General features: G+C 36.3%; 2 protein-coding genes across 5 annotated transcripts in view; one reads left to right on the top strand and one right to left on the bottom strand.

The window, feature by feature from the left end:
* Positions 1-18,708, top strand: part of LOC115448379 (U7 snRNA-associated Sm-like protein LSm11) — a 54,075-nt gene extending 35,367 nt beyond the window's left edge. The window contains exons 3-4 of the mRNA XM_037444737.1: positions 17,305-17,452; positions 18,095-18,708. Of these exons, the coding sequence (XP_037300634.1) occupies positions 17,305-17,452; positions 18,095-18,252 (306 nt within the window). The 3' untranslated portion in view covers positions 18,253-18,708. The remainder of the gene's footprint in view (positions 1-17,304; positions 17,453-18,094) is intronic.
* LOC115448376 (ecdysone-induced protein 74EF) overlaps positions 1-21,241 on the bottom strand; it is a 230,297-nt gene that overhangs the window by 169,375 nt on the left and 39,681 nt on the right. For all 4 annotated transcript variants that reach the window (XM_037444734.1, XM_030175790.2, XM_030175789.2 and 1 more), the window contains exon 2: positions 16,733-16,846. The gene's annotated coding sequence lies outside the window, so the exon portion shown is untranslated. The remainder of the gene's footprint in view (positions 1-16,732; positions 16,847-21,241) is intronic.

Here is a 21,241-nt window from a genome sequence, read left to right as displayed (position 1 = left end):
TCGTAATAATTACCTGTTGCTGTAATGTTATTAACGTGTATTATTATGTCCTTTGCTTTGGTTATTCGATACCAAAACCTAAAGTACTCGCAAAACATATCATTTTCGATTACCCACACAGATATTTTCCACTACAAAAAAAAAAATACTCATCATTATGCACTTTATGTCGGTACAGCTGGCCGCCATTTCGTCAATGTCACTACCAAAAGTACGCTCGCGGAAAAAACAAAGGCTATAGCATGAAAAAAAAACTAAATAAAGCGCCTCGACCTTTACCCAGTGAGTTAGGGCCAAGGCTCGGCTCAATTATCGTTATCAACTTGTTTGCTAGTTCTTTTAGTTTGTTTATCGCGCCGATAAAGGGCCTGCCCTTGTCGATCGTCGGAAGGCCGCCGATCGATTCCGGGTTGATTTTTTCGAGTGATTTTTATGCATGGCTGATAGTTCCGGCCGGTGTTTACCTTCCTCGTTCGTATTGCATTGTGCAGTTTTTTTCAGGCCGTCGTGGCCGCTGTTGTTGACGTTATAAAGGTGTTTTTAAAATCAATAGCGTTTCAGATGGTTAATTCAGATGGTTTTTTATTTGTTGAAACCGTTATATATTCAGTTTTTATTTGTTATTCTGTCTGTATACATGAATTGTTACATGACCTTTATTGTTCTTATACTACGGTTTGTTTTGTGCATTGCGAGCAGTAAGGATGACGTGTATTATTATAAATTTAAAAAAATATGTATAAATACCGTCCCATATCATTCCAATCTATACTATTATATAAAGCTGAAGAGTTTGTTTGTTTGTTTGTTTGTTTGTTTGAACGCGCTAATCTCAGGAACTACCGGTCCAAACTGAAAAATTCTTTTTGCGTTGGATAGCCCTTTGTTCGTGGAGTGCTATAGGCTATATATCATCACGCTATACCCAATAGGAGCGGAGCAGTAATGGCTAATCTCAGGAACTATCGGTCCAAACTGAAAAATTCTTTTTGCGTTGGATAGCCCTTTGTTCGTGGAGTACTATAGGCTATATATCATCACGCTATACCCAATAGGAGCGGAGCAGTAATGGCTAATCTCAGGAACTACCGGTCCAAACTGAAAAATTATTTTTGTGTTGGATAGCCCTTTATTTGTGGAGCGCTATAGGCTATATATCATCACGCTATGGCTAATAGAAGCGGAGCAGTAATGGCTAATCTCAGGAACTACCGGTTTGAACTGAAAAAATATTTTTGTGTTGGATAGCCCTTTGATCCCGGAGTGCTATAGGCTATATATCATCACGCTATGACCAATATGAGCGGAGCAGTAATGAAACATGTTGCAAAAGCGGGGAAAAATTATAAGTTTTGAGAGCTTCCGTTGCGTGCGCTGCGTAAACGGTTAAAGTTATGCAACAATGATGTATGACGGGATTGTTTCTCTTAAAAAGTTCTAAAAATATATATTATAAAACAAAGTCCCCCGCTGCATCTGTCTGCCTGAACGTGTTAAACTCAAAAACTACCCAACGTATTAAGATGAAATTTGGTATGGAAACAGTTTGAGACCCTGGGAAGAACAAAGGCTCCCGGGAAACTACTACTTTTATAACGGAAAACTTTAGCCTGAAAAACTTTATAACGCGGGCGGAGCCGCGGGCAAAAGCTAGTAAGTATTATAAAAGTTAATTTGTAAGGTGTATCACGATAAGTAATAACGCCTTAATTATAGTATAAGTTATTTTGTTACCTAATACGATATGTAATAAAGCTAATGAAATGTAGTTAATCGTTATGTGGACTGCACTACGTCTGTTCATAAATAATACCGCCTTCAAACATTTGAATCAAATGCAGTAACTGGTCAGAGCATGTGAATCAACCCTAAACACCCACAATATTGTTACAGATGTTTGTTCCAAGTTAACGAGTAATTCGCTAAAATAAGTAGGGTTTTTTTCAGCGGTACTTAAGGACTAGATTCGTAAATCACTAGTAGACACGCGACACGAGGTCATCTCCAATGCAGTGGAGGTTTTTGCTCCTCGGTGCCGCCAAAAGCGCGGAAGTTACGGCCTTTGTTCAGACGTTCAGCGAGCCACATGATTCGGTGGTACCGGAATTGAACCTTGAATCTAGGTTTTTTTATAATGCCTAATTGGTGTAGAGTAGGGTACAAAAGTGTTGAGGTCTTGGGTTTGATCCACGGATGGTAATTTAAATTTGGATAAAACTATAAGTGCCTTTTGCTTAACTCTTGAGGGATAAAGCCTCTTAATTATTTATTTATTTTTAAAGAATTACTTATCAATATGATAACACCTGAAGCTATAATAGTAAATGTAATCTAATAATAAATTGTATAATGCCTTCCTTGTGAAGATAGTATATACTACGCTTTAATATATATTTCAGCCATTTGTTTTTACTAAATGATAGATTCCCTATTTTGGCAGTATAATAATTTCCTTTAACATACTTTTTATATCTTTAATACTTCTGTTTTATAATCGAAATTAATTCATGTATTAAAATCGAGAACTCAGATAGTATGCATTTGTAACTGCCGCTCTCAGAGATGTTATTAGCAAGCAGATCATTAGTATTTTTTTAGAATTTGATTATTACTCCAAAAGGTCAGTGAATTTTGAAAAATTAAAAAGCCGTCTTTGTTATTTCATCGTTCCTGTATTTTGTTAAAATATTAAGCGGTCGCTCTAGATGTGAAATTATTCGAATTATCTGTCTACTTATCATTAAAATCAAGTGATGTTTTTGAGTGTAGTATGAAGTCTTCAGTAAGGTTAAAACTATGACAATAACCATGCCTCAAATTGCTCGTATAGAGCTTTATATTAAAGGAAAAAGCTATAAGGAAATCCGTTTCATAAGAATGCGATTTTTGACGTCGCCAGTTATTTATGTCATGTTCGCACGTTGTTAATATAGAAGGAAATATTGAAAGGTTGCTGCCTATGCTCTTTAGGGGAAAACCGTGAACAGTTTTTGATTTATGATAATGTACTATGAAATTTGATTACACGGACTATTGTTTGCTGCATTTTTATATTCTGATGATGGATTTGTAAATAATATAAATAAAGATTTGGATCTAGTAATGAGTAGACACGGGTGTTCTATGCTTTTTCCATCTTCTGCTAATCGAGCTTATTGCTATAATTGAATCCAACAATCTCTGTTTGCTATGCAAATGAATGAATCTCTATCACTTGACTGTCAACTGATAAGTGGCTGCAGGCAGTCCTCGTAGGAAGACTTTAATAGACATGAAATAAAGTACATTTTTGTTAAGCAATTTCTGACAGCCCGGACGATCCTTGGGTTAATAACAACAGCACAGATCCTGTACCAAATGAATTATTTGACCAATGTTATGCAATACAACACTGGTGGTAACAGGTGACTACCACAAAAAAAGAAATCATGCCATTCGGTAGCAAAACAATCGTGTGGTGTCCGTGACCGTGGCGCCGAAACCGAGAGTGCCGAGTGCCGGATTTGGAGCGGCCGCGGCTCGCACGATCACGTGTCGCGTGGTGTCACCTCGGCTTTGACGCGCCCACGTTGCCTCATGCATTATGTCAGTCCATACCTTGTGGTTTGACTTGACATTTGTTAGAATTGGTCCAGTCATGGTGGAGGATTTTTGGTATCTAATGTTTGAAGTATGCGCCGTGTCGCAGTTTGCCGGCTGTGAGCGGTCGCGAGTTTGATTCTCGCCGAGATATGATCCCTAAATATTTTGTTTAGTAGTGAGTGTGTATATTTGGGCGATGTGTTTGTCCCTGACTTGACAACTACAAAACAAGACGTGTATCTTAGTTTGAACAATGTGTCGACTGTTGAGTGTCTAGTATTTATTTATTGACTAAACAAAAAATATAACCGGATTTACTAGTAGTTGATTAGGAATGTACGCGAAAAAAAATAGTAATGTAGTTTTAATTAAAATACCTGTTTGCAACTACTTTGTTCAAAGGGGGACGCCTTATTGTGATATGTTTAAATTGGCCGGAGGTAGGCTGTGATTATGATTACACATTAATTCTGACCCAAATTTGATTTGTGTCTATTATATTGACTTTTCTATCACATTTTGATCGGCCCTACTTCTAGGATTAAGACGTGAACACAATCAGTCTTACTTATAAAAAATTCGCAAAGCTATACTTAGTTATAACAAAAATTTACTCAATCAGCTGTAAGTCAAAACCCGCCATATTGCCTCTTAATAAGGATTAAACTAGGAAACCGATATTATTTAAGACAGCTATTTAAGCAATTAACTTAACCATATCTTAACGCTAAACAAGTTTATAAGTAAGACGGAATATGCCGGAACGTGAATTTCAGGTTAGAATATTTAAACACTAAAACATAAAAATGAATAAGTTAGTCCATTCATGAAACTTAAACGAAAGTAAGAGTGGCCGCCGCCGGCGCAGATACAGATCTCATTATAAGTAAAAGCAATAGTAAATACATTGTTCTCACATTTTATAACCATTCTGTTTTGGTAAATTACTGTTCACTTCACAATACCCGACTGTGCAAATGACTATCTGGGCTGGATGGTAATTTTATTTCTAAATAGTTTCTACTCAGAGCTTCGGTCGTGTAAAACCATTCTCACGAGTAAATGTAAGGGTTTTAGTGATGATCATGTCCCTTAACATTTTTATTTATTGTTCATTGCATACGATGTTTTGTTTTATGAAGTAATCATTATCACAACAAAGATAAATCTAACATCAATAATAAATCTGCTAAATGCTATTGAGAACGGTAAAGGCCATATTTACACTAAAAATGTTATGTTACTCCCTTATTAGGCAGTCGCCTACAACTTTCTTTTGGTAGCGCGTGGATACAACCAACTCCAAGCGTACATATATCAATAAACAACAGTTTTATTAGCCAGTATTAGCAGTGGACAAGCTCTAATCATATACTGCTGCGACTACCGCGATACTTCCGCGTGCCTCACGTCACCACTCACTTTCACTGGGCCACAGCCTGCCCCAACCGCGTTAGACACCGCCACCAAACAAACACCCCAAATATGCACTCTACAAGCAACGACTAAGGCGCAATTTACAACGGCAAACAAATATTATTTTTTGCAACATGTCACAAGTCAAATTGAACTCAATTTGACGCGCGTTACAGTTGGTATTTGTCCGTCGGGTGCCGGTATACGGCCTCGTCAAGGCCGCACGTAGGTGTTTACTTTCTCTAGCGGTCAACGTTCAGTGGAAGTTGCTTTGGGGGTATTTGGATGTTATTCAAGGTCGGAGATTGTCGTCGAAAAGTGAACTTTCATGACCCGAGAGAACCCATTGCTCATGTACATCTTGTTTTATCTTTAGAGTTCTAATGGCAGTTTTATAGTTGTGGCTAATTAGGAGTTTATCTAAAATTATGACGTTTATAGAATTTTAAATGATAAGTAGTAATTTTTGATACAGCTTTAAAAAGAAATATATTTTATGATTGTCGCGGTTTTAAAGCACTTTTATATTTTATATGTAAAACAACTCATTTAATATCTAATGCTTGCTCAAAAGATATGTATTACTTATACTCGTAATTTTGCATTTTTTACGTAAAAGTTATGTATGGCTACCTCAATAAAATCGTAACGCAGTAAGTGCACGTTTGAAATAAAAGACTGTAATTTTTTTATGGATAAAAATATATGTTTACGTTTGTTTACTTAGATATAAAAATAAGTGAAAATAATAGTTCTCACGCAAAAGCATGAGATTTGGCATACTCAATTCTATTTACACTATTACAACAAGTACAAGGAATACTTGTATAGAAAAAATGCATTACATATTAAAATTAAGCTATTTTTCAGATTTTATCAATACAATTATATTAAATTCGACGGTCAAATTTCGACCACTAGATCACCACTAACTAACTCCGAATACGGATCTCAATAAGGATAGCGACTGCCAAATACATGACTTGATATGCATTAACATAAGTTTTGTCGACCTATATATGGAAAAGACATGAAATTTAATTAGGGTGAGACGGGTAATTATACGTCATGTTAGGTTATTTATTATACTATCGAATGACGAGATGAAAATAATATTTTTTTTAACGATAAGTGCCACAACTTGTGCCATTTTTTAAATATAAAACACTGCAATAAAGCCATAAAAATGTTTAAAGTCATAATGGCTAGTAATTAGGTATCTACTCTAGATACAATGTCTTGAAAAGACATAGAGATCAGAATAAAATATTTGTTGTTTAATCGTAGATAAAAAGTAAGTACATAGTAGTAAGCGGCGATAGCCTAGTTGGGTGTGGAATGGACTGCCAAGACGAATGTCCGCAGGTTCAAATCCCAAGGGCACACACCTCTGACTTTTCTAAAAAATCATGTGTGTATTCTTTGTGAATTTATCGTTCGCTTTAACGGTGAAGGAAAACATCGTGAGGAAACCTGCACATCTGAGAAGTTCTCTATAGGAATTTCGAAGGTGTGTGAAGTCTACCAATCCGCACTAGGTCGGGGGTGGACTAAGGCCTAATCCCTCTCAGTAGTAGAGGAGGCCCGTGCACAGCAGTGGGCAAGTATATAATAATACAGGGCTGATATTATTATTATCATTATAATCGTAGATATAGTCGGAGACGGAACGTAGACCTAGCAATCGAACCGACAGCCCGGTCACAATTTAATTAAGTTGATATTTATATGATTGATGCGGGTTTTTCGAAGCCTTTGAACATGTTTAAGGATATAATTAGATTGATATCGTATTTGAAATAAGGCCGTGAGTGGCACCTGACACAGTGCGAGCCAGTCAAGGATATCGAGTCTACATACAGGCGAGGCCGACGCGTGACGTCATAGTATTTTAGACAATTTAATTAAGATGACTCTTGGAATTATAGAGAAACGATGACCTGTTTTGATATTTTTATAGTGAATTAGGTGTTTCTTGCCGCTTCGTCTACATAGTAAGCCTTTCCCGCTACAAAAGTTCCTAAAACGTTGTACCGATTCATAGCCACACCCGTAAGAAGCCAGCGCTATATATTTAAAAATATATATTCGTGTATGTGTTAACTCTGGATATGGTCTACCCGTTTGCCAAATGTTATCTAAATTCGTTTAGCTGTTCCTGCCTTTACTTCTTACACACAATCAAACAATGTCGCAATCTTTTGCATTAATAATTTTAATGGGATTAGTAGGATAAAATAATTACTGATTTAAAGAGTTATATACACAGCGTTACGGTAGTTGTTAACGCTAATGTAATGGGGTGCCAACTGCGAGCCTCCTGCGCAACACTCAGAACACTGAACAGATAAATCTAAATTAACACTTTACCCTACCCTGCCCTTAAGTGATTTTCGATTTCGTAAAAACTATCATAAACAATACTTCCTTCTAATGTCATTACACAATACAGATCTATTGTACTGAATCTAGATTTTTCCCGTTTATTGCGAATATTGGAGCTAGATTGCGAATGAGCTAGAAATAAATAGGACCTTCGTCGAAGGCTCGTTACGAAACCAGAGCTTTTTCCTTCCGTGCGTGCGATGGCCACAGTCGCACTTGTTATGCCAGGAGTGTCGTAACACAATGTAATGGCTGCCAGGAAAATAGACGCCCGTAATCCTGTGTTACTGTGGAAATTTATGTGTTTATTAACTGTGTAGTCTATTTCTGAGTTGTGCGTTTGGTAAAATGCATGTTTTCTTTTTGTCTAGAATTTTTTTCGTCAATGACGTAATTATAAAAGTAAAGAGGGACGGGATAATCTTTGCTTTTAAGAAACTAAATTGTGTGAACCTTGGTCCCTTTTATTATACAGTAGTTAATGTATCGTTGTTTTTAAAAGAAACCAATGGAAAACATGGATTTTTATAGCTTTCTCCGTTATATCAAAAAGAAAAAAAAATAGCTAAACACCAATATATCACGAAATAAATATGCGCGGGCGCAGAGTGCGACGTAACGCGTTCAAGATGTAATATTGATGCGACCAGTGAAAGTGCCGTGTGAGCGATCCAACCACGTTGCTCCACATTTGCCACGTTTTATCGATTATACGTTAAAATAATCGAATATTGAATCGCATGAGGTAACCGATTCGTTTAATTGACACTATAAAATGGGACAAAAAGATTCGCTTTCGGCGCTGGTTGCGTGAACAGTGAAATCGATATGAATGTTGCTAATTGAATGTAATTCTTAATTCATTACGTTTTTTATTTTTGGATTACTGGCTTTTTAAGGATAAATCGTTTATTAAAACTTACAAACGAATCAGATCATTGGGTAACGCGATATACGGTTTACTTGCTTTTGTTTATTATATTTAACTCATAAAAAATAAAATTTTAGTTGTCATTTATTCTTACGCAGAGAAAACAAAAATTATAATTTTATCTCATCTTACTCATACATTAAAAATTGCTTACTAATATTATTAATGCGTGTTTGAAAAAATGTTTGAATGTTTCTTAAAAGTAAACACAGCAGCAGCTGAACGTATTTGGATGAAATGTGACATGCTTTATATCCTACTAAATTTAATCAATCAGAAGTTTAGTAGAGTAAGTTTAAATCCCAATTGTGATAGTTTAGTCACTTGCGCAGTAATGATATCACAATAAATCATATCTAATAGATGATTATATTAAAATCAAAGTTAGAAGTATTTAAATCTGTTGCTATGTTGACGACACGTATGTATAAGCAGTAGTGTTAATGACATGCGACTTTCACGAATAATTAGTTGTATCGAGTTAAAATCTCTCAAGTTGTTTACGCGTCCAACTTTCATAATTTTCTCTATGATGTTAACATTTAGGTATTCTATCTTGGTTTTGAATGTAAACAAATCTATAATAATAATAATAATATCAGCCCTGTATTATATACTGTCTTACTTGTTGGGCACGGGCCTCCTCTACTACTGAGAAGGATTAGGCCTTAGTCCATCACGCTGGCCTAGTGCAGATTGGTAGACTTCACACACCTTCGAACTTCCTATACAGAACTTCTCAGATGTGCAGGTTTCCTCACGATGTTTTCCTTCAACGTTAAAGCGAAACAAAGAATACACACATGATTTTTTTTAAAAAAGTTAGAGGTGTGTGCCCTTGGGATTTGAATCTGCGGGCATTCGTCTTGGCAGTCCGTTCCACACCCAACTAGGCTATCGCCGCTTTTCAAATCTATACTAATAGTTAAAGAGTTTGTACGCGCTATTTTATAAAACTAATGTTCCGACTCTGAAAAATCTTTCAGTTTTAAGAAGCTAATTATCCTTGAGTGCTACTTATAGGTTTGTCATCTAAGAAATACATAAATACGCGGGCGGTGCCGCGATACAAACGAGGTCTGCGTAATGTCCACAATTCAACAAAAACATTTAGACAGCGGACAAATATTTGTATCAATAATATTTGTCACGATAATCGAATCCAGTTCCCATCTGATTGAACGTCACATATACAATGATTAGACCCATTGAGGCCCTCGTCAAATCATTCACCTTTGGACCCATTACCTTGTCCCCACGTGACGCGACCTTCACCGGCGCGCTGTCGTCTGCACTGGATGCAATTGGCGTGTTCCTCGTGCCACGATTAGTAAATTGCTTCAATGCCCTTCCTGGTGTTCCCGCGACATTGACCTTGGGAGTGGGTCTGTTAACGCTTATAGATGTGCAACTGTATGATTAGATCGGCTGTCGGGGAAGCTTGAAATATTCGATTTAAGTACCACAGTGTCCAATACTTGAATTACGCCGGGTGAAATAGTATCAACTCGGATCTTTATACTCCAAAGTTCTGATTCGCGCTCATCTCTTAAATGTATTTGATGTTAAGTATCAAAATGTCTGATACTGGCTACGTTCGTAAAGTGTCCATATATACATAGTTTATTTTTGGATATATTGGAATGTCCGGTACAATTTACATAACTTGATGTCTATATTAAGGTCAAAGGACAATGCCCAAAACCAGGCTATCTTTGCGTCAGTCATGCGTCTTAACCAAATATTCACGAAAAATCATCATTTTAATTATTAATTCATTTGTATTTATTTCAGTCATAAGGGAATGGGGGTTTAAAAGATATGAAAAAAAAAGTTGTTTAATTGTTGCAAATGAAACACCGGATAATGTACTACCAATATGGCGAATTGATACCAATTCATAACAAATTCCCTTTTTAAATGGAATAAAAAAGTAAATATTATGTACAATAAATGTGCCCGTACTTGAATCTATAATATATGTATTAAATATATTATTCATCTCAAATATATTGTTATAAAATAATATATTTTACTTAATAATTATGACCAAACTCCAAATAGCGGGTAAAAAAAGAGAAAATATTAATTGTTCCAAAAACAAACAAATAGCGACTTGTACTTGCATTGACAGAAATATAATAGTCGGCTAAAATATGTCTGGATTTTATTTTTAATTAATGAATATATGGGTACAGATTTTTATTACACTGGCAACTGAAATTAATGACATTTGGCACTATAGATTTGTTTGAATGTGAAATCATTAAAATATTTTAATATATTTTATCTTACTAAAGATCGGAGTGTTTTTCTTATGTATTTTAATGTTGAGTCGAAAAATAGTCTTTTAAAAAACAACGTGTATAGTGTGCGTTTCGAACTTTGAGACGGAAGGCTTTTAGTAAGCAACACAATGTCGTCTAGAGCCTGGACCCAGGACGGTTAATCGAGACGGCATATCCCAGCGCTGTATTGACTGCACCTTTGCGGCGCCACAGCAAAGATAAGTATATTCCTTGGACGAGCTGTCCAGTTTGTAAGTTATGTAGATTATTATTAACATAGCCACAATGTGAGAAATATTTTGCCAAAGTTAAAGAAAACAGTTTAACAATAATAATAATCTGAACATGTTTACTCAACTTCTACATTATATTTTAGGTTTCAAGGCTGGAATGAGTTTGTGCTGCCTGCTGGAGATCAGCTAATAGAGAGGTTCACAGACAACAACATGACATGACCCGACCAGCGATGCAAGAAGTCATTCACTCACTTCAGGAGTATATATAAATGTGCTGCAGCTATATCAAATTCTTCTTTTTATTTTGGGATGCCAAGAATATATACCTCTATTAAAAATATACATCTATATAAAAATATGCATCGGATTTCGTATTTATGGTTTTATTTTTCTTTCCCTATGATAATTAACTATTAGCCTAATAAGGCTGTGAAATGAGTTCCTGGGTTCGATTTCCAGGCCAAGCAACATTTTATCTCGGTATTTTTAACATGAGTGCCTGGGATCGGAATCCTCCAAATAGGGTTGGCGTCAGGCATAAGGCCGGCCATAAAAACTAAGCTGGATCTATTCTACAATATGTGTTGACGCCATATTGGAGTGAGATAATGGTAGGTGGAAATAAAGATAATCCATGTAATAGAATAAGTCGTAAGTCAGAAAAACATATACACAAAAGGTCAGGTAACATATGTATGCTCCGTGAAAAAACTAATATTCCGCCATTCTATGTTAGAAGTTTTATTGGAGTTTCGTCTTATCAGATATTTTAGTACCTATCAGTTGCTTATGACGGCGATTAAAGCTAGGTGAAAAGACCGTCCACTAATCGCTTATAGCAATAACCAGTAGGTACTGCAATATTTAACTTAATCAGGCACATAGGTACTTTCTACCTTACATTATTGCAGTCCATACTTAACCTCAAAATAACCGCGCTATAAAAATTCTGATTACTCCGAACTCCCATCGAATATCTAATTGTTTTCAATTTGTATAAAAATTAGGATATATTCCCCATAGTTTTGTGAAAGTTTTGTACAGACGCAAGCGTAGCCCAACTCTCATACAAAAATGGGCATTCTCCTTTAATATCTTCCCCGATATTGCAAATTGTAGTAGCATTACAAAAGCAGATCCGGGCGTCTGCCGCTGCGAGGGCATGAATTCACATAAAATTGGCATTAAACGGCTCATACGAATATTATTATTGTTCACTCGATCCAGATTCACTGGCATCGGATCCGGGAAGTGGATGAGCGGATTCCGTACAATCGTGGACAAATATTTTAAATAGATGATTGTGTAGCGCGTAGGCTGGACAGTGGCGGGCTAGCGCTCAACGCCCTTCGCCTTGACGTCTTTAAATACAGATATTGGATGCTGGCTCAACATTATATCGGTGCTTTTCGATACTAGAGAAAAATTTTGTCTCGAAATATCTTCTTAAGTATATGTATATGTAGGTAACTCCTGAGCACGATGATGAACTAGTAGTTATATTTCCATTAAAAACACACTAATTCCAATTGTATTTAGTATTTACATAAGTGGGAATTATCCAGATGTGTATAAACGAGATATCTACGGTATCTGGTGCGCAAAAAAATCGGCACGAGATAGCACGCCTTATGTCGGCGTTTGATATGTACTACAAATAAATAATGTAGGATTTGGGGATTCCCACTGAATAAGGAGTTTTGTGGGAAATTAGTCATTGGTAAGTTTTATTGACGACAAGTTGTAACCTCAATTATTTATCATTTTTTTACGAGCTCTGATTGAAGGTATAGGTACGTCTACCTATTTGCTATTATCCTTGGCATGGTGAACGAATCGTTGAAAATGTTATAAATAGTGAGTTTCGGGGATTCCTAATCAGATTTTTTTAAATATCCTAATAAGAATCTAGATTGCCTTTGAATCATGCAGTGATTAATGACTGAAACGAATAATTGCTTTCACGCGGACAATGCAAGATAGGGCTAGAAGAAAAGAAACCTAGTCCGAAATAAAAGAACAAAATAAATAAATATGTCCTAGCCCGCAAACAACAAAGAATTCTTACAAGGTTACTAAGCACTGCAAGACACTTTAAGTCCCAGAACACCTAAACCTGATACAAATATATAGTCACAAAAATTGATCTCCATGCTAGGCGAACCCGTTCCACTGTATCATGGCAGCTGAGAGAATCCACAGAGTTACCCAGTCATGAACATAAATAACAATAATAAAAATTTATCGCATGCATCGACACTCGAGCCATTATTGGTCCAAATATGGCCGCGTAAAAAAATCGGCATAGTAGTGACAGCGGTTTCCTTGTTGAAAGTTGCTCCCGGCCCAAGGTCGGGCTGCGTCACAGGGCACTGCTCGCTCGGAATTATTGTTTACTTACGTCACGGCAGCGTCTGTTTGTTGTGTGGGTACAACAAAATGGACAAGTGTCGGTTTGCCGTGTTGACGGTTTTGCACTTTAATCTATTATAAGTTATTGTTCAAAATATCCCAAATTAAGATGTTTGCGATAATAAGAAACGTTGGAAAAAAATACATGTTCTCATAGGTCGAACTTAGAATTGTTTTTATAGCAAAATGCGGCGTAAGCTCTATATTATTAGGCATTGAGACGATACATATAATATCTCACAATGGAGTGCAATGCCCTGCATCTGTAACATGACTTTAAATTGTATAGTCTTGTTCAGGTATATAAAAAATAACTCATGGTCACAAATATCTATATTAACCTCATGAGCAGTACTTGTTTCACCGACATTATCAAACAAGCCGTACGTTGAATCAGATGCGTAATTCTATCGAGTGACCACTAAAATATCAGAATAGGCAACGTCCAGTTCTAGGAAGTGCGGTCTACGTTGATATGTTTACATTGAGACGTGTTTATAATATGATGCTGTAATACGTTTTTATGCTCAAAACAATTTGACCGGTTCCGGAAATAACAATTGCTCTATACAAAACTAAGTAATCATTCTAAGCGATTTTATTTGGATATAATGATGTATGTGAAATTGGTAAACATTGTAATTTGAACTCTAGAAAAATCTTTACAGAGTTGTATTTAGTTCGTACAATAATGTATTTTATGCAGGTTCGTTGTACATGTAAATTTTATATTGGGTTTTGTTGCTTCGTATTAACCCTGAGTTAAGAATATGGCTTAATATAGCTGGAGAAAAACGTATGTAACATCTCTGCTTACCCTGGTAAAGGTAAGAGAGCGTGACGCGATATATGTATGTATAACACCAAACCGCAGTGACATATTTAACATACCAAAAAGCTGGTGACAAAGCGAATAGAAGGAAAACTGGTAGTTTCCACGCGCCATACGATACTAGGGCTACCAAATATGATTGAAATAATATGAACCTCATGTTGTATGATGCTTGTCTCATGCTGCATTTAAAGGCTTATTGTTCTCAAAGCAGGACTAATGCATGATGGTAATTAATAACTTCAATTTTTTTAAAACATTCATGTATGCTTGTTTATTTACGATTTTATACACACATAACTTTAAAAAGAGACGGTTACTAATTAATCAGTGCCTGCTTCGGTGGCAGAGGATAAATATATCTATATTAAGCTACATAATATTTTCTAACTGAAAAATTATATGTTTTTGTATAAAAGTTGGCAACCCTAGGTACTGGTGGCGTTTAAAAGCGGCGCGGGACCTTGGTAAGGCACTTACGAATTGAATCGGCCGCTGTCGAGGTCGGCCCGCCTTCCGTCATGATAAACATGATGTTAGGGCATGATCACAACAACGGGCGGAGGTTAGCGACTTTTTTACACATGCGATTAGATCATATCATTGAAAAATTGCATAAGAATAACACCTGTTGAAATATACTTTGAATCTTACTTACTGATTAATTCACAATTTGTAATTGACAATGGGCACCTTTTGACTGGTTGCAAAATAATAATAAAAAAACTTTGCCAAAACATAAATCCTTCAAATTATACAGATAAATGCCTATATTATTTATTCACAGAAACAAATTTTACGCATGTTATGTATTCACAGATAAATTGATTTACATTTAATATCGCCTTTTACTATGCAACGGTTTGTGTCTGCACAGCCTTGCGAGCGCGAGGTCGCGGGTTCGTGTTAGGCCGCATCGATTAGTTGTAATTTAACCACATTTGCATATGACACTCGTATATATTGTGGCATTGTCTTAAAACAGGAAATGACATTCGAATATTTTTCTGTTCTTAATTTTAGCAGAATATGATATTTAGTTTTGTTTAATGGTTTTTTGATCGGGACTTTCTCGGTTATCATTTGCCGAAATACAAATAATCAATTGCAAATATAGTGTATGTTCATCGACATAAATAACTCGATTGTCATGTATTTTTTTATTTATAAAGATATATTCTAATTTTTTTTGTTAATATCTCCATTAAAAGAACTCACAAATGTTACCTCTTTATATTTTTTTTAAACGCTATGTAAATACACTGTTAAAACCGGTGTTAAGTTAAGTATTTACTCAGATAATATTTAATTTAATTATACAACATTATATCTTGTTTTTAAATAAATATCATTGTTCTACAAAGAAGCTATAACACACGTTTATAGTCTGTTTGTAAATAAAACGATTAAAAAATCGCATTAAAGAGGTCCTCAGTCTTGTTTCATACATAAATAAAATATAATGACAGTCATTACAAAAATAAACAAGCATTCCGAAAAAATATAGTACGTATTATATTTAAAGAAAAATGCTATTTCGAAACCTCTTATATTGAAGACGTGACGCTTATTTTTTTTTTAGTGTTTTTAGTTTTCTAATATGACTAACTATGGCGATAGAATCGCTTATCATATCATGGGACGGAACACATTTGGCGAAAAGTGAGTGATCTGATTGCGCCTCTGCATACCCCTTCGGGGATAAATGCGTGATGTGTGTGTAATATCACAAATAGTATCTTCAGTGGAGAGTAAGTTAATGACAGAGGTCATGAATGGCCTTGAAGATTACATTCCAGTAATATTTTTGAGTATTTTTAATATTTAATATCAGAGCTAAAACTTGTTTTTATTACCTTCCTCATACAGTCAATAAAGCATTAACTTCTTTTATGTAAACATTGCAACTAAACTACTTGTCTGAAATGGTTTCTTTGTTAGTCTAGTTTTTACATAATTTTATGATTGTAAATATTTGTCAATGCCATATGAAAGCATTGTATTTGGTCAACGACTCAATAAGAAAAACTTATTGACTAAAGATTTTTTGTATCTCTTAAAGTTAGTCGTGATAAAATCGCAAATACCAACGGTTACGGTGTGCACACCGCCTTACGTGGCACTATTTGTTTGTTTGCCTACGATACTGATTGAATTATAGTTTTAGGCGTTTATCAGATCGCGTCCTCGGCCACTATTAGAGATAACATCGAGGAAACGCCATACGCCCGAACTTATATGTACTTAGATAACAAGTGCGTTTGTACGGCACATTAACGCATAATTTATCTTCACGCTTCTATACCTAAAGAGGTAGGCAGAGACACAAAAAGTAATCTACACTAAAGATAGTTACGAAATGAGACCAGAGAGTGCATTAACTATGTATGCTTATAGGCGAAACTTATATTTAGGCGAAGATTAGTTTACCAAGAAAACTTATAAAGGACTTCCGCAAGCAATATTTACCGTTGAAACATTCACGGCATGCAGATTTTTGCAAATTTGGAAGCGTACAGGACTTGCGGCGAGTTGTAACTGGATACAATTATCGAAATATTGCCACCAGTGTAAACGCACGTGGAAGTTCTTGCGCTATATTGTAGCGAGAACTTGCTAAGATTAGCGTAAGAATAAATAACAAACTTACCAGCACGTGAGTTTGTGTATGAATAATTTGGAAGGCAGAGTTACGTTTGAACACATCGGGTGGCGCGCGTCGCGCCGCGGCCCGCTGGACACACACACACTGCACTGTGCCGTTCTGTAACAAGGATAAACATTATTAAACAATATCATCACTTATTAAAAAAATCGACAACTATTATACTTAGACAAACATTAGGTATTATCACATACTTGTAATATAAAAGTAAATATCTACGCTCTAAATTTTCGGTCTGCAAATCGCACATTCACGCAACTACAGGAGTACATTAGTTTCATAATAGCAGAGGTAGCCGTAATGTCTGGCGAGCGGGCCAGCCGCCCAGGGCCTAGCACTGCCAAGGGCCACAAATAAGTAAAAACTAACGTTCGGCAATTGGGTAAAATAGCTTCTCAAAGACCTGCCGCTCAGAGCTACGCATAATTTAAGACGGCCAATACAATGCTTATATCGCACCAAACCTGTTCTCAGATTGAAGCTTGGGACCTGAAATTGTAAGTACATACAGCTGTTTATTGTTTATAGAAGTGTACAAATATAACGTATTGTTTCAGGTGACGACCCGGCACGATAGAGGCGTACGGGGAGTGTTGCACGCGACGCTGGTGGCGTTCGATAAGCAGTGGAATCTGGCGCTCACCGATGTGCTCGAGATTTGGACACGCAAGACTGTCAAGAAGAGGAAGATACCCCCAGCGATGGGTGAGATATTTATATCTAGCATTTTCCGGAATATATGTCCTGCTCTGTACTCTTTCTTAACACAAATAGCTTTAATGTTGAAGGATCTAGATTGATTATAAATTGTAAATATGGATTTACGAATGTAAATATTTATTTGGCACACACACTCCTGCCTTTTAACCCCGATGGTGTAGGCAGAGGTGTAACTGATGCACCCGTTTCCGCAGTGTGTATTCTGCCCCATAGTGTGATAGAGGGCGAGCCTATCGCCATATCGGACAAAAATTCCTGACTCCGGGCTAATACTGAGTAGAAAAACCCAATATCACTGCCCGAGCAGGATATCGAACCGGAGAACTCAGCACTGCAGTCGTACCTTAATACCACTGCGCTACCGAGGCATTTATATTGTATTGTTATTATCTAATTTCTTATTAGCTAGAGGTGAATTATTTAATTGATTTTTTGTAATCTGCACTAAAATGCGTCATAGTTGGTCGTGCCGACAAGCATTGCGTTCATCCAGGCCGGTATAATTTTAACGACTGACGAGACGCAAAACATCACAAACTTTTTGGTAGCACCTAACATTAAGCTAAGAAATATCTCTTATTTTAGTTTGCCAGTGTGTTTGCTTGATTAAAATACTTTTTTCAACAGGTACTCCCGTACCAAAAGGTACAGCAGCGGGCATATCCCCAGTGCCAGTGGTGACTGAGACGCCCCTAGGCAAAGGTATCGTGGAGTGCACCAGGCACCTGCCACAGCTGATGGTCAGGGGAGAACATGTGGTGTTGATCAACATCGTCGAGCGTTGACCGTTGTGTTGTGAACAAAATGGGACTTTCATTGTATAGAGATATGGTCGCTAATAGCTAGTGAATATGAATATTTTTTCGCTTTTAATATGTTAACGCTTTTAATAGCATTTTCTTGTTTTTTTTTTTTTATATACAACGTTATATTTAGGCATATAGCAAGTGATTATAATAAACCTAACATGTACACAAGCCTTGAAAAATGGTTAATGGACTTTTTGTTATCTTACAAATAAACGTTATTATTATTATAACACTCTCTTACTTACATGGAATATTATTGGAGAGTGCAAAAAATACCGATTAGGCTAGTAATTGTTAAAAATGCTTACCAATAAGGGCCTTTATTACAGAGATTTAAGAGCAATTTTGTATTAGAGTACGAATGTTGTATCCTCACATTAATAGTTTATTATTGATACGTCATACTTTATGTATTATATTATCATGAAAATAGTATTGTTTTATTTACTAAATACCAGTGGCGTAGCGTCCATATAACCCAATTCCTACCACCTTTCCTTTTAGGTTTATTGACATTCGTCTTCGTTTTTCTTTTATTAAATTGGTCGGTAAAAACTAAGGCAATTTTTGTATCGGGTCCCTATCAAAAACTTAACCCTTCGCTACTACTTAATTCGAAATACTATCACTACTGCTAAGCATTATAATTCTTTTTGTACGGACAAGAAATAATGACCCTTCTGAGCTGGATGATAAGCGCAGTGAGATAGAGTCGACTGACGGATCATTATCGACATAATTATGCCGGTCTGATTGAAACTGGATATATACACGCTGATCCCGACATGCGACACGCTTCGTGTGCCATTATGGCGGGTTTTACACCTCGTTTAGGGTGTTTGCTACCCGGTCGGATATAAATATTCTGCCACCAGCGAATATTCTACTACCAATGAACATTTGATATCTAATGCTTACAATTCCTGGTTACTTTAATAATGACATATTAGTTTTCCCCGAGACTCGCCAAGCTTCAACGCTCGGTGGCATAAAATGCGTGCCACTGCTGATCCTGGCTTACAAGAGTTGTAGTGATGGGTGTAAGGACGGGAAATTCTCTCCTGGATATTTTCTCGTAGTATGCTACCCATCAAGTAGATCTCATTCAGTTTTAAAATAAACCACTTTTACGATACCTATTTAAACGTTTCAACTTTCATTAAGGACATTACTACGCTGTTCATACAAATTTCACTCGTTTCCTCCCACGGGTGAGAATTCAATGAAAATGAGAACAATGGATAATTTGTGTTAAATATTTTAACTAAAACGTGGGAGTATTATGTATTATGTTTTTTTCAATATGAAAGCGGTAAAGGAGGTTTATTGCTTTGAATGACGAGATGAGCTTGCCGGTCGCCTGATGGTAAGTGATACGACCGCCCATAAACAGTAGAAACACCATCGTGTTGGATGCAACACCTAGAATTACAAAGTATTGTTTGGTATTCCACTGCGCTCGCCATCCTAAGACATGAGATTTTAAGTCTTATTATGTTCAGTAGTTATACTGGCTATAATGTCCTTCAAACCGGAACACAACAGTGGCTACATAGTGCTGCTTGGCGATAGAAAACTGTTTTTTTTGGTGCTTTTTCTCGCGACTCCCCCCGGATTAAAGCACATTCCGGATAAAAAACGCAACAAGTTACTCGATCCATAAATGTATAAAATAATTTCCGAAACTGATATAAATCAATTTCTCCCTTCCCCCCTACGAAACAAAGATGAAGTTGGCAAATTAAGACAAATCCAAATGAAACTAACAAATGTATTGTTCTCAGGACAACTTTAACAATCAAATTAACAAGGGAGGCATACGGATGGGATCCAAACAAGGGAACCAATGGAGGTGATTAATAAATTATCACGCTTTGTTATCATAATTTAGAAATTGCATAAAATAGTTTGCTATAAATTACCACTAATATTATTTCGGGACGATAACAATGGAAAGAAAATATAAAATGTAAACAGATTATTTCTTCCAAATACTTTTGTTTAAATCTACTAATTATACCACAAACAACAGAGATATATTAATTAGTGAGTAACATGTTTGATAACAATTTAATATTTTTGGTTTAATAAGAGACCACTGCTTTATCCGTTTTTGTCAAGCATTGTCCAATATCGTGTTCCATTTGTAAGATCACGGACAAAGTAGTAACAGGGTAACAAGACTTAATATGTATAATGTATACCTGCCGCTGTAGCATGACCACACAACAAAATGATTGATACAATGTACAATGGGGTCTCAAGGAAGAGAATCCAGAAGGGTCGATATGTAACGGGTCAGTCCGCGCGGAAACGGATTGTTTTCCGATTTTCACGCGGGCGCCGGGCGTGGAGCTCGCGGGCGTCGGCCTGCGCGGGCGCCGTGACCGCGCGCCCGTGCGTCGACCCCGCCGCAGCGGCCGCGCCGGTCCGCGGCTTTTCGCGACCCGCCGCGCGCACGTGGAGAAAACTCGACAGGCTTTTCAAAATGATTGGAAACTTTTTTTTTATTATGTAACCAAACAAAAACTAATATCAATTGTAATTTAGACAGAAATGATCAGGTTTCGATTCTGTTCGTGGTTATAAACTTTGTCTAACTTGAGGTTAATTGAGATTCGTCTATCATCAGAATTAAACATTTCAGTTGTTTATAACACAAAGTTATCAACAAAAATGACTTTTATAACATGTAAGTTTTAAAGCAAACTGAGTGTTCAATCAGGGTCAAAGGCGCCGGAAAAATATTTTATTTCGCGCTTTTTAAATATTATTTTTGTAGTAATATTAAAAATATGTTTATAAAAAGTTTGCTTAACACCGCCGGAAACAAATAATTTATTATAATTATCTCAGTTAGACTTTGTTTAAGTTGTATTCTTAGATCTTCATAGCATTACACTTAAGACCAAGAAAACTGTCTACCCATACCCAAAAAAGGTGTAATAACAGTTTTTTCTCGAAT

The sequence above is a fragment of the Manduca sexta genome, chromosome 28 (genome assembly GCF_014839805.1).
Source record: "Manduca sexta isolate Smith_Timp_Sample1 chromosome 28, JHU_Msex_v1.0, whole genome shotgun sequence".
Lineage (NCBI taxonomy): Eukaryota > Metazoa > Arthropoda > Insecta > Lepidoptera > Sphingidae > Manduca > Manduca sexta.
This window is presented reverse-complemented; position numbering and strand designations above follow the sequence as displayed.